Below are 18,170 nucleotides of genomic sequence, written 5' to 3'. Positions count from 1 at the left end.
GCGACGGAGAAGATGGCCGTGATTTGAGGCTAAGCTCGGTTGAGAAGGACCTGATGGAGTTTTTATTTTCAGATCTAGGGTCCTTATTGCATATTTTGAGGACTTAACTGTAATTTTCATTTTCTTTGTGGTCCTCTGTCCAATCTATAACCCCACCGATGAATTTTAATGCAGTGTCTCTGGGTCCCTTCAGGGCCTTTCATTGTAAAAAAAAAACATATTTATCACATTTTTTGATGGAGTTTCACATATGCCCAAGATACAACACAATGTATGTCCATAATTTATTTTACTATATTTTTTTTGAAATTTGAAAGTGTGACATATAAAATGGGGTGCACCCGCAAGCTGTGGATTTCATTCCCGCAAGAACTGCAAACGAAATAAAGCACATGCTGTTTAGTTTGGATCAGTGCAGATTCGGCATGCACCAGGAAGGCCACTGCCAGAATCTATCGCACCTGCATTTCAGCAGGTTCCCGAGCGAGATATCCTGGGTGGTAAGGTCGGCGAGGTCGAGCACGGATACGGTGTACCTCCCCCAGACGTCCATCCAGTAGTCGTCGTCGACCACCTCGTGCGAGCTAGCCACGTACACGCAGTTCCTCCGCACCCCGTTGACCCCGTTGGCCTCGACGCAGAAGCCCCGGAGGTGGTCCACGAACACGGCGCGGTCGCCCATGTCGCCGGCGACCTGCGACCACCCGTCCGCCAGGCACCGGCGCTCTGCGCGGAAGATCTTGACGAGGCCCGTCGAGCCGAAATATCCTCCGTACACGAGTTGCGTCCTGACGATCAGAAGGAGCTCCGCGGACGACGCAACGACGTGGACTCGGGTCTGAGCCAGGGTCTGGGCATCGCCAGATCCGGCGGCTCGATGGCCGCGACGACGGCAAAGGTTGCGCCGTCCATGGTCGTCACCCTGCCCGCTCGCTTGTCCAGGAGGTAGAACGTGCCGTCGTCGCAGTAGGTGATGCTGGTGACACGATCCGCGGTCACCCACCGGCCGCAGCCGGCAGAAGAACGCGCCATTTCTCGACGAGACCACGACGGCGTCCGGCGACCGATCCCACACCGTGTCACGGAGGATCCTCTGGTCGTCGTCGTGGAACGACGGCGGCAGGGTCGGCAGGCTCTCCGACGCGCCGGTGAAGGGGTGCAGCAGCGCGGCCGTGAGGTCGTTGTCGACGCCGAGCGTCCAGCCGCGCGGCGACGCGAAGAGGAACGAGCGGCCGCGCGCGGCGGGCACGGGGATCTCGGCAACGCTGTCGTCGGCGAGGGACCAGAGACGGCGGTCGACGCGGGAGTAGTCCTGGCTTGGCACTAGAAGCAGCGGTACGCGGCGACGGGCGGCGTGCGCCGCCGAGGCTGAGCGCCACGGTGGGCACACCGAGCGGAAGCGCGCAAGGTCCGCGTGCTCGGTCATCCTGTCGGCGATCGCCGATATCAGATCGGCCGGCAGATCGGACCAGCACATAGTGTGAAGCCCGTGCTGTCTGGCACTGGCAGCGCCGAGGTGTCTACTTGTATTGGTTGCCGGATCCGAAGAAGGCTGGGGGAGAGAGCTAAGCAGTTGACTTTGCTGGTTTGCATTTGAGTCGTCGGAGTCCAGAGCGCTGAAATGCCACTTTTTCTTCTCCTGGAGATTATGGAATTAATGATACAGTGAATCATAGTCCTACTCTTTCCTGCACGCTAGGATTCATCCCACTCCCGATCTGACGGTTTTTTCAGATCGAAGGTGGCAGCTTGTGCCAGCAAACACGACACTTAGCAAACAATGGCTATTTCTCAAGCGGTTGTAAGATCTTTTTTCTTCTCGTTCTCGATTCTGATTTGGACTGTTTGGTACTGTACAATGCTACAGCTACGGATGCAATGTTACGGAGCTAGTGACGTGCAAATCAGAACGATTACAGCCCCTTAAATCACGGGAGCAAAAACAATTTGCAACCCCTTTAATACTTGTCCTTTCCAGTGTTTTTTCTATAATCATGCGTTCCTCGATGCTACAAAAGAAGATGGTACTATTTTCTCCAGCACGGTGAAAGATAGAGTAGGTTGAAGACGCCCATAGAATGGCTGATGTGTGCATGTTATGATCCTTGTTTGTGTTATGGTGTCTGTTTAGGTGCAACTATTTGGGGAAAAAACTACTGTGTACCTGAATGTAAGATTCATGTTGCTATTGTTGGAAGTAACTAAATCATGTTGCCTTCTCCATTCTTACTACGAGATATCGGAGGTCAAAGTGATTGCATCGATGGCCGACCTTTACACCGTCGTCCCAAAGGTGTGCAACATCAACCTCGACAACCATATTCATCCCCTCAACAAGAGTCCTACAAAACACGCGTGACTTATTAGTAGAACAACTAAAGCATTTGACTATAAAAGCAGAACGGATGGTGTTGTGTCCACCGAAATAGATGGTTCAGGGCAGTGGCGGAGCCAGAATTGGAGCAAGACCCGGGCCAAAAAGTTAAACGCAAAAAACACTAAAAACCCATGTAATAGCAAAAAAATTGGCATGATTTCAAATATGAACATACGGTTTTTTTAGAGGGAGCTCCCCGGCGGCGCTCACGCCTTGCACAGTGACAAAAGGGACCAAGGGAGCGAGCTAGCGTGGAGCCTAGGAAGAAATGAGTGTTCGAGGCTTTGTAATTGGATTCGCTCGTTAGCAGTTCTGCTAATTCACTCGTATTGAGCTAAGACAAGTTGGTAAAGTGCTGGAGTTCAGCTAGGGCGAAACTTAAAAATCAGTATAGGTAAAGCTAGAAGTATGCTGCGCCCCGGGCCATGGCCCTGTTTGCCCGGGGTGTAGCTCCGCCCCTGGTTCAGGGCTTCGGGCAAAACTCCGAAGGAGAGGCGACTAAAGCTAGATTATGAAGATGGTTAATCTGATTGTGTTTTATTTATTTATTTATGTTCCACTTGTTGTGGTTAATCTGTAATCTTTTAATTAATTTAGAGTATGTTTCTTTCTGCCTCCTCTAGTTGTGTGGTTAATCTAAAAACTTAGGGTACGTTTGGTTTAGAGGCTTAGAGCCAACGCTGGCCATACCAAAAAATTGGCTTGCCCGCAAGATTTGGCTACCGTTTGGACTAGCACCAATTATTTGGCTCGCCCAGCTCAGCCCAGGACGCCCTGTGTAATTCTCACCAATTCATGGGCGCGCGGAGGGCGCGGAAAACGCTCGCCAAAACTTTGGCGTCGCCCATGGCGGAGCGTTCTTCCTCAAGTCAGCCTCCATCTCAAACGAGCACCCACGCTCTAAGCTCTGCCTTCTTCCATCCCTCTATCAACCCAAGATGGCGCCAACCAACACTGTGAGCTGGTCCGACCTACCATTCGACTTGGTCGGCGGGGTCGCCGACCGGATCACCGGGCACGCGGACTTTGCGCGCTTCCGCTCGGTGTGCCCGTCGTGGCGCTCGGCTTCGGCGGTGCACGCCGCCCGCCGCCGCGTCCCTCTGCTCCTCGTGCCCACCGCCGGCTCGTGGTCCCTCGCCGACGGCAGCATCTCGCAGACCCCCATGCCTACCTCGAGAAGCCTCCCCTTCCGCTTCGCCAGCCTCTCCTTCCGCTTCGCCACGCCGCGCGGCTGGGCGCTCAGCGTGACCATAGACTTCGCGGCCACGTTACAGAACCCCTTCACCGGCGCGTCGGAGAGCCTGCCGGCGCTGCCGTCCCCGTTCCGCGTCTATCGGAGCACCCTCCAGAACATGTTGTGGGATCGGTCGCCGGACGCCGTCATGGTGTCGCCGGGGCCGGGCAAGGGCGCGTACTTCTGCCGGCTGCCGGCTCCAGACGGCGGATCGTGGAGCCCTGTAGCCGGATGCTCGCAGGCTGCCGATACCAGCAGCATCACCTACTGCGACGGCACGTTCTACCTCCTGGACGGGCGCAGCCGCAGGGTCATGGCCGTGGACGGCACAACCTTCGCAGTCGCCTACGTGATCGAGCCACCGGACATGGTCGCGCCCTCGCCAACCCGCTCCTGGCGCACACCTGAGACCACGCTTGTCGCATCATCCGGCGAGCTCCTCCTAATGGTCAGGTCGCACCTCCTGTTCAAAGCAGGATGCCGCGATGACTCGGAGTCGGAGGGTCTATTCAAGGCGTTCCGCGCGGACAGCCGGAGCCCGGCGGCTGGGTGGTCGGAGATCGCCGGCGGCGACATCGGCGACCGAGCCGTGTTCGTGGACCACCTCCGGGGGTTCTGCGTGGAGGCCAACGGGGTCAACGGCGTGCGGAGAAACTGCATGTACGTGGCCAGCACGAACTGCCTGGTCGACGACGAGTGCGGGATGGACGTACTCTACGGGGTGTACAGCGTGTCCGTGCTGGATCTCGCCGACCTTACCACCCAAAATCTCTCGCACGGTAACTTGATGAACTGTCGCTACGGTAGGCATTTGCAATGGCCTACCTGGTTCATGCCAAATCTGCACTGACATCCCGACAAAGGTACTTCCATCGCATTCATTCAGTTTGCAGGAATAAGAGCTAACCGAGTTTCATGTGCTGTACTTTTGCAGAGAGCGACATGTTTGTTTGCTTACAAGTTGAGATTCTCTTCTTTTCTTTGAAAAAAAAGCATTGTAAACGCTGTAAAAGTACTTTGCAACACGCTCAATCCGTGTCTCAATCCGTGTTTCGTGCGTGAGGCCATATTCTCCTCCTGCAGAAGCTCTAAATTTTGTAGCTGTAAAACTAGGTAGTTTTTTCACGCGTGATTTTTACCGCGCTTCTTTTCGGCTGCTAAATATAGTGCGACGAGATAACGCTATTGCAGCACACTCTACTTTACAGCACCGGTTGTAGTATCTGTTGGAGCATCAGTTTACGACTTTCGCGCGCTAAACTGGTCGTTTTTTTTATACAGCGCTGGATATAGCGCCTGTTGAAGATGCGAACTTATTGAACAGTCACTGGTTCGTCGATAAAAAGCAGTCACTTTCAGATCTTCCAATCTTCTTCCCCGTCTCTAGTTTGGGAGTAAAATACACGGTGGATTGGGTCAACGTACTTAGAATACACATTTACGTCAATGGTGTTGGGAGAGCTGTGTATTTGCTAACGTAGCAAGCTGTGGTCCCCATTTGTCAGTCCATGTGGGTTCCACTAATGAATTATTTCATGAATAAAAAACCTGAACTTTGGGGAAGCTGATGAACAGCCCATCGTCATCCCCAACCTCTCCTCCAGCTCGCGCCATCCGCGTCCATGGTGGCGTACATGGACGTCGCCAGCTCGCCCGACTGACCTCCCGTGAACTGTTGCATGCCCGGGCTACTCCACAACGACGAGTTGCTGCTCCTACCCCAACTCTGACGGGTTCTAGTGCGCAGCGACGAGGCTGACGTCCATGCAAGCCCGCCGCCGCACCACCCAAACCGTCACCCCCTGTCCTGTCGCTTCCTGTGCTCCCTGCTCCCCGCTGACAACCTCCACCATTCACCACACGTGTGCCCGGCCTGGCGGCCTCTCCGCATGCCGTCTGTGGCCTCATAAGCGGTCCCACCAAAATTTTGAAGCCTAGATAAATAGGTTTATTGTGCTAATTTTATATCAAATAAATATAAAATAGAAGCGAAAATAAGCCTGCTGGACGGCCGGAAGCCTGGGTGGCTGCCCGGACAAGAGGGGATGCTAGGTCCGCCTATGGGTGACCTCCACCGTATGCGTGCAGCGCGCTCGGCCTTCCATGCGACGCGGACGGCCTCTACCCGCAATGCTGCTGCACATAGAAATCGACAACACATGGGTCACCAGATAGCAGCCCCGGCTCACGCTGACGGTGACTCGAGGCACCCCAAAGCAGATGCGATACGGCGGTTGCGAGTTCCTCTGCGAGCTTCTCGGGTGCCCGCGGCGCCTCCCGCACGAACTTGATGTGCTGGTGGAGCAACTTGGCCATGGTGATGGTACGCTCTCCGTTGGAGCCTACACGTCAGCCTTATCGCCCACCGACTCTGCGCAGAGCACGCAGTCCAATGGCCCATGTACTTCGCCTGGACCGTCACCATGTACTATGGCGTGCTCTCCTCCATGAAGTTGTAGCACTAGCACCTCCTGACATCCGCCTCCATGCCTTTGGAGCACACCGGCGCGCAATCCCTCGCTGGTGTTGCACTGCTCTGCTCGGCCTCCTCTGCGTGCTCGAAGGGGATAGAACAAAAGGAGGAAGAAGATACACATATGGAGATTGAGGGGGCTTTTGCAAAAAAATATCACTTGGATCAATCAATTTATTGCCACTAGACTGACATATGGGAAACATAGCTCGCCATGTCAGCAAATACACAGGTGCGTCCATGAGCCACTAAGTCGTCTTAAATGTGGGGTCGAGGTCCCTAATAAGGATCATGGAGTCCCTAATAGGGAGCCCCAGGTAGGTTATAGGGAAAGTTGATAACCCGCAATTCAGAGTTGTCCACGATATGATCCGCTGCTGATCCTCTAGAGAATATCCCAAGACCACCACTTCACTTTTATCAAAGTTGATTTTGAGGCTCGATATGGCCTCAAAAGAGAGGAGTAGGAACTTGGGGTTGATGATATCAAGCTCCGAGCCTTCCACAATAATCACGATGTCATCGGCGTATTGGAGGTGAGTAACCTCGCCCATAGGGATGATATGACCAACCACCCCGGATAGATGGCCAAAGATCTTAGCTCTCTCCAGGATCTCTGCTTGGGAGTCTAGTGCATCATTGAAGATGATAGGAGACAACGGGTCTCCTTGTCGCACTCCACACACTGGTCTAAAATAAGGGCTAATCTCCCCATTAATTTTAATGGAAGTCCTCCCCGACATCACGATCTGCATTATCCAACCAATCATCCGGTCATCTATGCCACGTCTTTGGAGGAACTGTCTAAGGAAGGCCCGGTCCAGACGATTATATTCTTTTTGGAAATCCAGTTTCAAAAAGACCCCCTTAAGACGACGACTCTTCACCTCATGGGCGATCTCATGTAAGGCCAGAATCCCATCAGACAGGTTCAGTTCCTATGGCAATCAGGGTAACGAGTGGCTAGGGGCGAAGGATGGATGCGGCACAGCATATGCTTTGGGCGAATGATGGATGCGGCACAACATATGCTTTGCTTGTGTCACCTCTTCTAAGTTCTGACGTCCAATCATTTATCCACTGATGCTGCTCTTCTCTTTTCCAGTTGTTCGAGCACCGTTTTCGTGTTTTGATTCTTATGTACTTACCCATGAAGAATGACTAGAATTTGTTTAAATATAGATGCATCTAGATCGCTAAATAATACTAGATGCATCTAAATCTTAATAAATTTTCGATATTCTTCATAGGATGGAGGAAGTATATCTCTTTTTTTTGCGAATGAGGAAGTATATCTCTACACACTAAAATGTGTCTAACTGATTTTTTTTGACAGAAACTGAGTCTTATTTGGAACGAAGTGTACATAAAAAAACAAATCTGTCGAAGCCAAACGCAAACAACCAAAGCCAGCCTTGTTATTAGCTCCGTTCCCTAGCCTACATCTGAGATCCCTAATAAGCCTCTCAACCAGCACGGGCTACTACACACCATGAGCTGGTCCGAGCTGCCAGCCGATCTCGTATCGGGGATCGCCGACAGGATCACCGAGCACGCAGACCTCGCGCGCTTCCACTCGGTGTGCCCATCCTGGCGCTCGGCCTCCGCGGCCCATGCCGCCCGTCGCCGCGTCCCACTGCTTCTCGTCCCCTCCAAATCTCCAGCGCCAACCACGGTCTTTGGTCCCACGCCGACGACAGGATCGTGGAGATCTCCGTCCCCGCCACCAGCGGTTTCTTCTTCCTCTTCGCTTCGCCGCGCGGCTGGACGCTCGGCGTGACCCACGACGGCGCCTCGGCCAAGCTGCTGCACCCCATCACCGGCGCGTCGGAGAGCCTGCCCAAGCTGCCGCCATCGTTCTTCCGCGACGGCGATCGGAAGATCCTCCGTGACATGGTTTGGGATCGGTCGCCGGACGCGATCATGGTCTCGCCGGGAAAGGGCGCCTTCTTCTGTCGGCTGCCCCCGTGTGGCGGCGGCGGATCGTGGAGTCCGGTCGCCGGGTGCTCGCTGCAGAACGCTGGCCGTGTCAGCAGCATCACCTACTGCGACGGCACGTTCTACCTCCTGGACGGGAGCACCCGCAGGGTCATGGCCGTGGACGGCACAACCTTCGCTGTCGCCGGCGTCATCGACGGGCGGAGCTCTTTAGGCTTACCCTGATGCACATGCATCAGGGTCCAAGAATATTTTTACTAGTACTTGTGAGCTAAATGAGAGTAGTGCATCAGGTTAGGAAGGAAAAGGTGCATCAGGGAGGCTTAAATCTAGCTAGCAAAGGCTGCAAGCTTGGAGATGCATCAGGGATAAATTTCCTCCAGCTCCGCCCCGGTCATGGTCTTGCCAGCGCGCTTCTGGCTCGAACCCAACTCCGTGCTCGTTGCGTCGTCCGGCGAGCTCCTTCTGATCGTCAGGACGAGCCTCTTGCTTGAAGTAGTATATCACAGCTCGGAGGGCTTTCTCAAGATCTTCCGCGCGGACGTCCGGGGCCCGGCAGCCGCGTGGTCGGAGGTCACCGACGGCAGCGGCATCGGTGACCGCGCCGTGTTCTCATAAGTCACGGCACGCGCTGCCGCCCGCGGTTTTCGCCATGACTTATATTTATAGACTCCTTTGGAGAGAAGAGAGCTGCAGAATTGAGAGGACTATGCTTGCATTAGGATCCATTGGTTATCCCCATTCTGCTGGTTGCTGCTTTGGACGGATGAGATATGTCATCCCACGGATTGGTGACATGGCGTCAAAAACAAGTCCTCCCATAGTTGCAGCCGTGAGGTGATCAACGGACAGCTCAGTTAATTATGGTACAAAATCCTAGTAGTCAACCAAAGCTATAATCATGGGCGCACCTCCTCGGTTTTCCTTATTTCATGATTTGTGCGACCAATCGTGCGTCTTCCGTTAATTCGACATCCCACCTTTAGTGCGTCCTTCCATTAATTCGTGCATCTTGCCTAAACTGTGTACGAAACTCTGTATTTTCTTCTCCTTCATTAGAAAGGCCTAGGACGTTTGCTGATATGGAGAAGAGAGCGAGCTAAGAAAGACCTGAGCCTACTCTTGCATAAGGGATCGTCTCTTGTTAAGGAAGAGAAGGCATATTTTTGCATTGTATGACTTGCTCTCCCCTATCGACACATTTTTTTTAGATCCGCTGCTCCGATCGCAAATTCTTCCTCATCTGGCGCTGCTTTGCATGCAAAATTCTTATTGAAACCTCCTCTCTTGATGTCGTATATCCACACCAAATTGACGAAGGAAGATCCATACCCTGTTGGCGCCGCTACCATCAGCGCCAGAAACCATCCCGGCCACAACTACTCCGGCCAGCACGGAAAGAACCGTCTTCATCTCTGGGCATGGGCGGACATGCTTGATGCTTCTTCATCCCCAATGCCCATATATGCTCCCCCGTTGTCGGACTATGCCTGATCGGACACAGCCGTTTCGCACGATTTGTTGGACGGGGCAGCCGCTAGTAGCCTCAATCTTTCTTCTCCAACAGAGATTGGCAAAGCCTCGCCCTTATCTTTGTACTTCATGTATACATCTTCTCTTTTTCATATTGATTATGCTGTATGATTTGATGATGCACTGATGTGCTAATTGTAGTGCTGACTGAACCAGTCTCATCTTTGTAAGCATTCTGGCGTAATTGATATGAGTAAACAGGAGATTGTAAAAGAATTGATTGTTCGGTAATAGAATAGAAAGTATTAGACACATTTTACTAGATAACATAACCCAAATGATTGGAAATCAAGTTTTTTTAATTTGAAGCTTCCGCATAGTTTTGTCTTTGCTTCAGAGCTTAGCCTCTATGGTTGTATCAGGAATTGTCATGGACATCGATCAAGAAAGCAAGCTAGTCCATGCCAGATTTCACTCTCTCCTTTGGGTACCAGACTTGCTCATGAGCTAGCGAAATTTGGTAGCTTTGAGTCGAATGTGCAAGTGACATTTAGCCCTTTGTATTTCAACCATGCAGAAGTTTTTTTTTTATTAATTCAACCTCTTGCAGCTAAAGATCCATTTGTATTGTTGTCCATTCACGCAATATAAAATAGTCTACACTCTACAGGGATACTCTTTATTCTTGATCCCTATTTTTGCGCAAGCATTTTAAGTGCAAGAGGGGCCACGACGCGCTGGAGATGCAATATTTTTTGGGTCCATTTGTGTAGTACTAGTTGAAAATACTCACAATGAAGAGAGAGCAGTAGCAATCAGAACTTGCTATTGACTTGGATGGATTATATACTGCTCACCGTTAGCTACAACTTGGTTACCTACCAGCTACCATGGACACCAAACCAGTTCAGCTTTTCTTGTTTCTCCTACTAGCTAGCTTGTTTAACAATTCTCTTCTCAACAAATACTAGTCAAGCAATGGTTAAGCTGATTAATCAAATAGAGGATAATTAGCAAAGGTATTTAAATTTTTTACATGCACTTGCCCCTTTTTTTTGGAAAAACCAAACCTGCATAGCAAACAATATATACTTAAAATCACACCGATAGACCCAACCGATCTGATATACAAACATACAATCAATAGGATTTTCCCAATCACCAAAACAGTAGACATCAAGGATAATTTTGCGACCTGAAAAATTTCTATATTGCTTTACACAAAGATCTTTGCTGGATACACATGAGGATCAAACGAGCACAACTGGTGCTGATGTATGGCTTGACTATTACCTCCACAGACAGGATCCTTTGCATCATAGCAAGGATCATTTCTATGTGCATGACTTGTCCATCAACTACAACATGGGTACGCCAAATAAAGGAGATCAACATTCGGTCAAGATGCATGCTGCGTACAACAAATGATACTGCCCATTAGAAGGAACTACATGCACGGACCAGAAAAATATAACGAAAGAGCGAAACGAAGTATCTGCAGAGGAAGGCATGGAGAAGAGGAAGGAATGGTAGCTTTTCTCCCAGGTGCAATCTGGACCGGAGTGGAGCCACACATTCTGCACTGATCTTGAGTGACATGGGAGTCCTTGACTTGACCCCTTGGCAGCCACGAGATATCCAGTATCATCCTTAACTCATGTATATCCTCACCTAGGTAGGTCATTCAGAGAAATGAAGGATGTCAGTTGTATAGCAAGTAATATATGAACAGATCGTGAGTGAAAATCATATAGAGAAGATGCAGTAGCTTAACCATAGCTTGACACTGAATATTATTATTTATGATTAATTAACATTACATCCAAGACAAGGCACTATTTACAAAGGAGCACTTCTAGTTTATTTTAACATATCAGGGGCAACATAGTCAACCGTGGATTCAAAGGGGAACAAAGCTTGAACAAGGAAAGCTACAGTAACCATAGGGCGCTACTTTACTCCATATAATATATAATACAAGTGCGCAATACTATTCGATCATGAACCACATCCACCTGCACTATTACACTAGAACAGAGTCACTTGAGCTATCATTTGGTAGCCCTTGAAGATGGGGTCAAATGTATCTGAATGGTAATACTGGGCCTACATAAGGAGAGTTACAGCATGCAACCAGTAATAGCGGATCGAACAAGGTTGCACCAGATCATTTTAATGAGCCAACAGTTGGCATGGCTAAGCAGCTTGATGCTTCTAGAAATCAAAAATTCAGAGCTCCATAACTGGGTTGCCCAATACAGCAAGCATAATAGGTAGTAACAAATGTAAAACATTCATTATGAGCTACATGTCATTTTCAAGCAAGTTTGTATCATAGTTTTATACCTTCTGCACAAAGAGTGTAAAACCGCCGTATTTAATATTCGACGCATTCCACACTACAACCTTTGGTCTTGAACTCTGAGATAGAGACATCAGAACACTAATGTAAAACTATGAAGGGAAGTTTGGTAATGGGCTGCACATGAAAGGTAAGAAAAATCAGAACACTAATGTAAGTATAATGGAAAAAGTACAGCACGAGGAATAATAAAATACCAATAATGCTTCTGAAATCACACCAACAAGTGCATTATTATCAGGGTCCCACAATGTGATGATGCTTCCATCGCCTGTGAAGGCTGCAACTATCATAGGTAGCAAAACTTTAATTGTTCAACACATCATCTGCATCATTTGACAAAAATAGTAAATGAAATAATCGCTCTCTAAATCATGAGATAGAGGTTATTGCTTAGAGGGATCATAGTCAACTCACTTTTATGAATAGAGGTTATTGCTTAGAGGAAATCATAGTCAACCCACACCTATAGGTCAAAATATACTCAGGGAAAGAGGGAGAGAGAATAAAATAGGGCATCATCCACAAAGCAAACAAGACAGGCACACCTAGAAGTTCCATCAAAAGGAGCACATGGCCATGTTTTCTCCTCGGCAAAAAGCAACAACAGAAATCTCAGCATCACTGTATGGAAGATCAAATATACAAGTTAGAGAACGTAGTAACACTATGTATCTAGCACTGCCCAAAATAAATGTGTGCCAACCTGTGAGACTCATAAATGACAGTGGAAACTGAAACTGTCCAACACGAGACCTATGGTTCCAAAAATTTAGTGTAGTAAGGCCACCTCATTCCATCCTGCTCTCGGCAAGCTCCTTGGCCCAGCTCCATGCTCTCGAGAACACCCTCTCCTTGCTCTGCAGTGGTGTAAGCTGTCATTGATGAGCTACCTCCCTATACATGGCAATCAAATCAATAGATCAAAATAGAGCAAGAACTTACTAAAATGCAACAATTACAAAACCAAAATAACCAAGACCAGTGTCTACTGAAAAAGACAAATCAAGGCATGCTTATCAAGAGTAACCAAAGAATATAGCATCGCTTTGCTCTGGAAATCATTCCAGCAAAACAAATGCAGCAAGGACTGCATGTTAACACGTTCATCATCACCACATGTCAATAGCTTAACATCGCTGAGTACGTAGTAAAAAAACCATTTCTATGAAAACAAACATGGCACACTCAAGGAAATTAGAGAAACTGGGAGAGAGAGAAAGAGAGACCTTCCGATGGATGACAAGGTGTTGTAGGAGAGATCAAACTCAAAGAAGGCAGGGACAGCATGCCGTAGTGAGCACCAGGAGCTCCGGTGGACAACATCGTCACCACAGCACCCGCGGAGGGCATGAACATAGGAAAAGGATGGTGACCTGATCAAAATCAAAACAAAGCATGAGTACCAAGTTACTTTTATAGGAATACATACCAGAATATAAAAAAAACCATGGTAAGTGCATCATGGTAATTAGCTAGTTATAGCAATAAGAATATTCACTAAGAAATATGCATGATACTGCTTCCATCCACTTGCTGCCCACATCCACGTGTGTATCCAAGATATCGGAATGTAAGCAAGTGAGAAATCGAGGAACACATAGTTACTTAATTAATCTAGCTACAGAACCAGCCGCAAAGTAGCAGCAGCATAATAAGTACTTAATATCATCCTGCAAAATACAAGAAATGCACCTAACTGGGACAACTCTCATACATAACACAGGTCAAGGAAAACGAAAAGGAGTGTGGCCGTTCTTAGCAGGTGCGCAACTGGTAGGTTAATGAGACTCGCTAATGATGGGCGGGTAGCGGTAAGTTCAAAATCCTACTGGGCCTCGTAGGTCACTGTTGCTCAAATACCGCTCTCATACCTCTGAGGCTCTGACCATGACCCAGCTACATATTCAGATTCTGTCTATATATGTCCCTGTTCGGCCCATGACTCAACCAAAAATAAAAAATAAAAATCAACCCTTGACTATTAGGTTGCTGCCTTGACAGTTGATTGTTAGCACGGATATGTCTATATTATTGCCAGAAACAAATGCACAAAATTAATCGAGCTCTTGGCACAAGTGTGTTAGTGCCTCAGCTCTATATTTTTGGGCGCTGCTTTTTTGGTTTTACGGCGTCGCTTTTGCTATTTTTGGAAACGAAACAAGCAGCTATTCCAGATGCCTAAAAACAGAGGCATTGATTTTGGGAAGTATTCCAGATGCCGTATTTTTGGCACCACAAAAACATTTAGAAACACATCAACACTAGTTCAGAAAAGTTGAGAAACACATTAACATTAACAGCAACCCAGATCTAGAAGTGGCGAAGCTTGACCTTATTGACGGAGATTGCTGCGGTGGCAACGCTCACCACTGCTCCCAACCATCGGACCTCGACGATAAGGGAGAGCCACCCCAAATTATACAAGATCTGGTCAATGGAGATTGGCGCCCTACTCCAAACTATGTCATAAAGCCAACACCTAAACCTATTCACACTACGGTAGTCGGAGCCTCGCCTCAGCCACTCTCCCGGCAGCATTGCCGCCATAGAGGGCCTTGGTCCAACCCGGATCTGGGGATTACTCGCCCAACTACTATAGCAACACGAGAGAGGAGGAGGGAGAAAATGAGAGCCAGTCCCTTCCTCCGTATATCTGCCTTTAGCTTTGTAGCTGCCTAGAAAATCTCTTCGACTAGTACTCATCCTAGTTGAATTTGGCAAGGGAAATAGGGTCGATTAGTACCAGCCAAAAGTTAATACTTGAATAGTCATTTTTGGCTCCGTTTGATGGAGATCCGAGCCGGACATGAGCGGGAAACAGTGGCGAGCCACGAGCCAGGCAGTCAGGGTGGGTGCCCCACGAGCCCAGACTGTACGAGACAAATAAAAAGATAGGTCAACCCCTATGCTGCAATGCCTATGCTTAGCACATAATTAGCGGACGCGGTTGTACTAATGTGCCACACGCCCGCACACTGCTAATCATTTGCGCGGGGGAGGGGGGGCGGCTTCTCATATCTCTAGATTGTAAGGATGACGGCAATATGCGTGCGCACTGAGCAGATGCTCAAGCACACTTTTTCAACGAAAATGGGAGGAATCGAGATAGAGACTTTCCGATAGGGTGACACGACAGGGAGGCCGGCAGGAGCTCCGTTGGACGGTGGCAGCACCACGAGGAGCTCTGGTGGACAGCAGCAGCACCAGAACGCCAACACCACCGGAACAGTAAGGTAACCTGCAGAAAACCGAATCAATTCAGACGTAACATAAACTGGTTTGACACGGTTACTTAGTTAATCTAGGTACAGAATTGATTAATGAGTTCGAAGCCCGTCATATGGGAAATCCAAAGTTTTAGGATGCCTTCGCATCTGTGTGTTCTCGTATTAGCTTGGATGATTAAATAAGAGACGTACGTGTATGCTTCCTCATACTCAAACCAATGTGAATTGGTACAAAGTAATTGCAGTACATGTAAAATAGCTCCTGTGACCCTACGAACTGAACTGCTGCTTATTCCCAGGACTAAAAATCAGAGTGCAGCAAATGAAAAACCTTCATTTTTTTACACTCGCCTGGCAAGATGGGCTCGATTCTACTCGACTCGTCCTAGTGTCGGACTGTCGGGGATAGGGAGTGAATACGTCACCTGCGGGCGCGGCCTTCCTGCTGCTTCGCGGCGTCGTGGAGAGAATGTGTGGAAGGGGATCTCCGCCGCGCGTGGGCGCGATGCGGTGAGGCGAGCTTGACGTGGACTCTGTGGACTTCCGTCGCCGGGATGCCGGAAAATCCATCTTGCGACGGCACGCGATAGCTGGGCGACCGCCGGCAGCAGGAAGAAGGACGCCGTGCGGATGGCTCGCCGCCGCGTCCTGCCTTCCCCGGCCACGCGCGCGACGCGGCCAAGTGAGCTCGACGGAGCGCCACGGGAGGATGCATGCGCGCGCGCCAGCGAGCAAGCCCGTCGCGACGCCGCCGGATCTCCGCCTGCGTGTGGTCGCCGCCGCCTCTGTCTTTCCTTCTGGGGCGCTATGGTATCCTGACACGAGGCTTTGGCTGCTGTGCGTGAGTTTGTGCTTTTGGCGAGGGATCGTGGGCGTCTGGAATACTAGCTTGAACGGTGCAGATTGGCTGGAGACCGACCGACGGCGCGTCTCCACAGGAAAAGAAAAACCATCAATCGACTATCCATTCAATCAATGCCTTATTTTTTTCTTGGCTTGTTATCGAGGCATCACTAGTTGTTGATTGATCGGTGCCTTAATGCATTCATCCAGCCAACTACCCATGGCTATGGACCGACGAAGGCATCAAGAAAAGTTAAACACTCCGGCGATGATTCAACTGGAACCCGGGGAGTAGAAGAGAGCAGCTCAAGAGCTAGCCACGATAATAAACAAACAAAATCAACTAGCTTCTTTGAATTTCCTCAGTGATTTGAACAAACTTTGTTTTATTGTGTGATGGACGCCAATGTCAAACTAGATAGGGATAGATGGAAATATGGTTTCTATTTTGGGTAACATATTATTTTTTTTTCCACGTGAGGAGTCACCTTGGAGAATGGTCACGTTTTTCCACCATCTGAAATGTTGTGCTACCAAATAGTTTGTCTCATCGGTAGGTGGTGGAATGGTGTCGAGGCAGCGTACAAGGACTCATTTTTCATGTCGGTGGAGGACCTGCATTGCGGCGTGGCTACAACCCTATGAGGTGGAGTTGTGGCTCGACATGTCGTTGGTTGCGCTCCAACACGTATGGGTTGTGCGTGCGACGGCTGCAAGGTGAGTTAATGTGGGAGTCACTGAGAACTACATGAGTCATGCAACTTGTCGAGAAGTGGCTTTTCCTATTCTTGGCACCATTACATTCCTGCATTGGGACCCCATGCAAGTGCGGGTGCATTTCCGACCCTTGATAGCATGATTACATGCAAAACCTAGTTTTGTGGGCCACCTATCATCTACCCCACGAGCATTATGTCAAAAGGGTGATCCAAAGTAACTTCACTCTATTTCAGTGTTACTAAATATCATCGCGAAGGGTCCACAACCCTCCTCCCAAATACTCCTAACCCTCCCGACCTAACTCTCTCGTCCTCCTCCCGAGCCGCCCCCGTGTGGCGGCTGGGGGGAACTCTACCCCGCCGTCGCCGCCTCCCCCCTCTCCCCTCCCATCCCTCACCGCCGCTAGGGGCGCGGTCTGGCAAAAGCCGGTCGGCGCATTTCCGACCCTTGATAGCATGATTACATGCAAAACCTAGTTCCGTGGGCCTCGTATGATCTACCACATGAGCATTATGTTGAAAGGGTGATCCAAAGCAGGGGGCGGACCCAGAAATGGGCCACACCCCAGGGCTGGCCCTTATGCATAAGCATTGAGGAACTATTTTGCATGAATATATCCTAAAATTTAAAGGTGATTTAGTGCATTTTTTTTGCCTAAGCTCAGGGTTGTAGCACTTGCTGTCCTGGGTGCAGATCCGCCCCTGTTCCAAAGTAACTTCACTCACTACTAGGAAATAGGCTATATGCTCAGTGTTACCACCGACGCACCAAAAAAGACGCACGGGCATGGTGGTGCGCCGGCGGTAACCCTATATATGCAAACCAGACCACCGGCTAGTCTCTTATTCTTTCACTTCCTCACTTTCTCTCCTCCTCTTTCCATCCTCCTCTTTCCCTTCTCCTTATCCCCCTCCTCTTCCTTCTCCTCCTCAACCCGGTGACCTCCCCAAGCCGGTGAGCTTCCTCCCTCCGGTGACTACCTCTCCTCAACCTCGTCGGGACCTCCCTCTGGTGACACCTCCTCAACCTCGTCGTGACCTCCTTCCGGTGACCCTCCGACGACCACCTCCTCAACCTCAACGACAACCCCCCCCTCAAGCTCGCCCGCGACCTCCCGTCTGGTGACCCACCTCCTCCGCGTTAGCCACTGTGAAGAACATGAAGGACACGTCACGACGAGATCAAGATCTAGATCTAGATTCATCTTTTTTTATTTTGAAAAATATACCGCCGACATACTAGTCGAGTTACTTCCGGCGGACCAGGACGTGCGCCAGCGATAAGATGAGATACTGCCGGCGGACCAGGACGTGCGCCGGCGGTAAGGCGATACCACCGGCATGTTCCCGCTGGCCGCGTTGGTGCGTCGACAGTAGGCAAAATAGGTACGCCGGCAGTAACCTATTTCCTAGTAGTGACTATATTTTTAGTGTTACTAAATATCATCGTTAATTGCCTAAAAAGATCCCAAATTGTTACTAGCACTGGGTCCATGGCCCCGATGTGGGATGTTTGCGCTA

General features: G+C 49.7%; 2 protein-coding genes, 1 long non-coding RNA gene and 1 pseudogene across 4 annotated transcripts; 2 read left to right on the top strand and 2 right to left on the bottom strand.

Annotated features, from left to right (window-relative positions):
- Positions 1-409: 409 nt before the first annotated feature.
- LOC124708994 lies at positions 410-1,477 on the bottom strand (annotated as a pseudogene).
- Positions 1,478-3,315: 1,838 nt separating this feature from the next.
- LOC124648668 lies at positions 3,316-4,461 on the top strand. Its single transcript, XM_047188387.1, has one exon. It carries the CDS (start codon positions 3,316-3,318, stop codon positions 4,459-4,461), a length of 1,146 nt encoding a protein of 381 aa, XP_047044343.1.
- Positions 4,462-7,576: 3,115 nt separating this feature from the next.
- On the top strand, positions 7,577-8,640 carry LOC124648667. The gene is given in 3 exon segments (XM_047188386.1): positions 7,577-7,739; positions 7,742-8,211; positions 8,389-8,640. Coding segments are annotated over 3 exon segments (885 nt in total).
- Positions 8,641-10,674: 2,034 nt separating this feature from the next.
- On the bottom strand, positions 10,675-15,630 carry LOC124650395. 2 transcript variants are annotated; one of them, XR_006986986.1, is made up of 9 exons: positions 15,513-15,630; positions 14,974-15,098; positions 13,087-13,233; positions 12,564-12,754; positions 12,406-12,481; positions 12,275-12,323; positions 12,055-12,183; positions 11,842-11,916; positions 10,675-11,166 (listed from the first exon to the last, which is right to left on the bottom strand). It is a non-coding gene; the product is annotated as an uncharacterized LOC124650395 (long non-coding RNA). The 2 variants fall into 2 exon arrangements; XR_006986985.1 differs by having other exon boundaries at positions 12,275-12,481.
- Positions 15,631-18,170: the final 2,540 nt, after the last annotated feature.

Source organism: Lolium rigidum, chromosome 4, assembly GCF_022539505.1.
Source record: "Lolium rigidum isolate FL_2022 chromosome 4, APGP_CSIRO_Lrig_0.1, whole genome shotgun sequence".
NCBI lineage: Eukaryota > Viridiplantae > Streptophyta > Magnoliopsida > Poales > Poaceae > Lolium > Lolium rigidum.
Note: the sequence above shows the minus strand (reverse complement) of the source record. Positions and strands in the feature narration are given on the sequence as shown.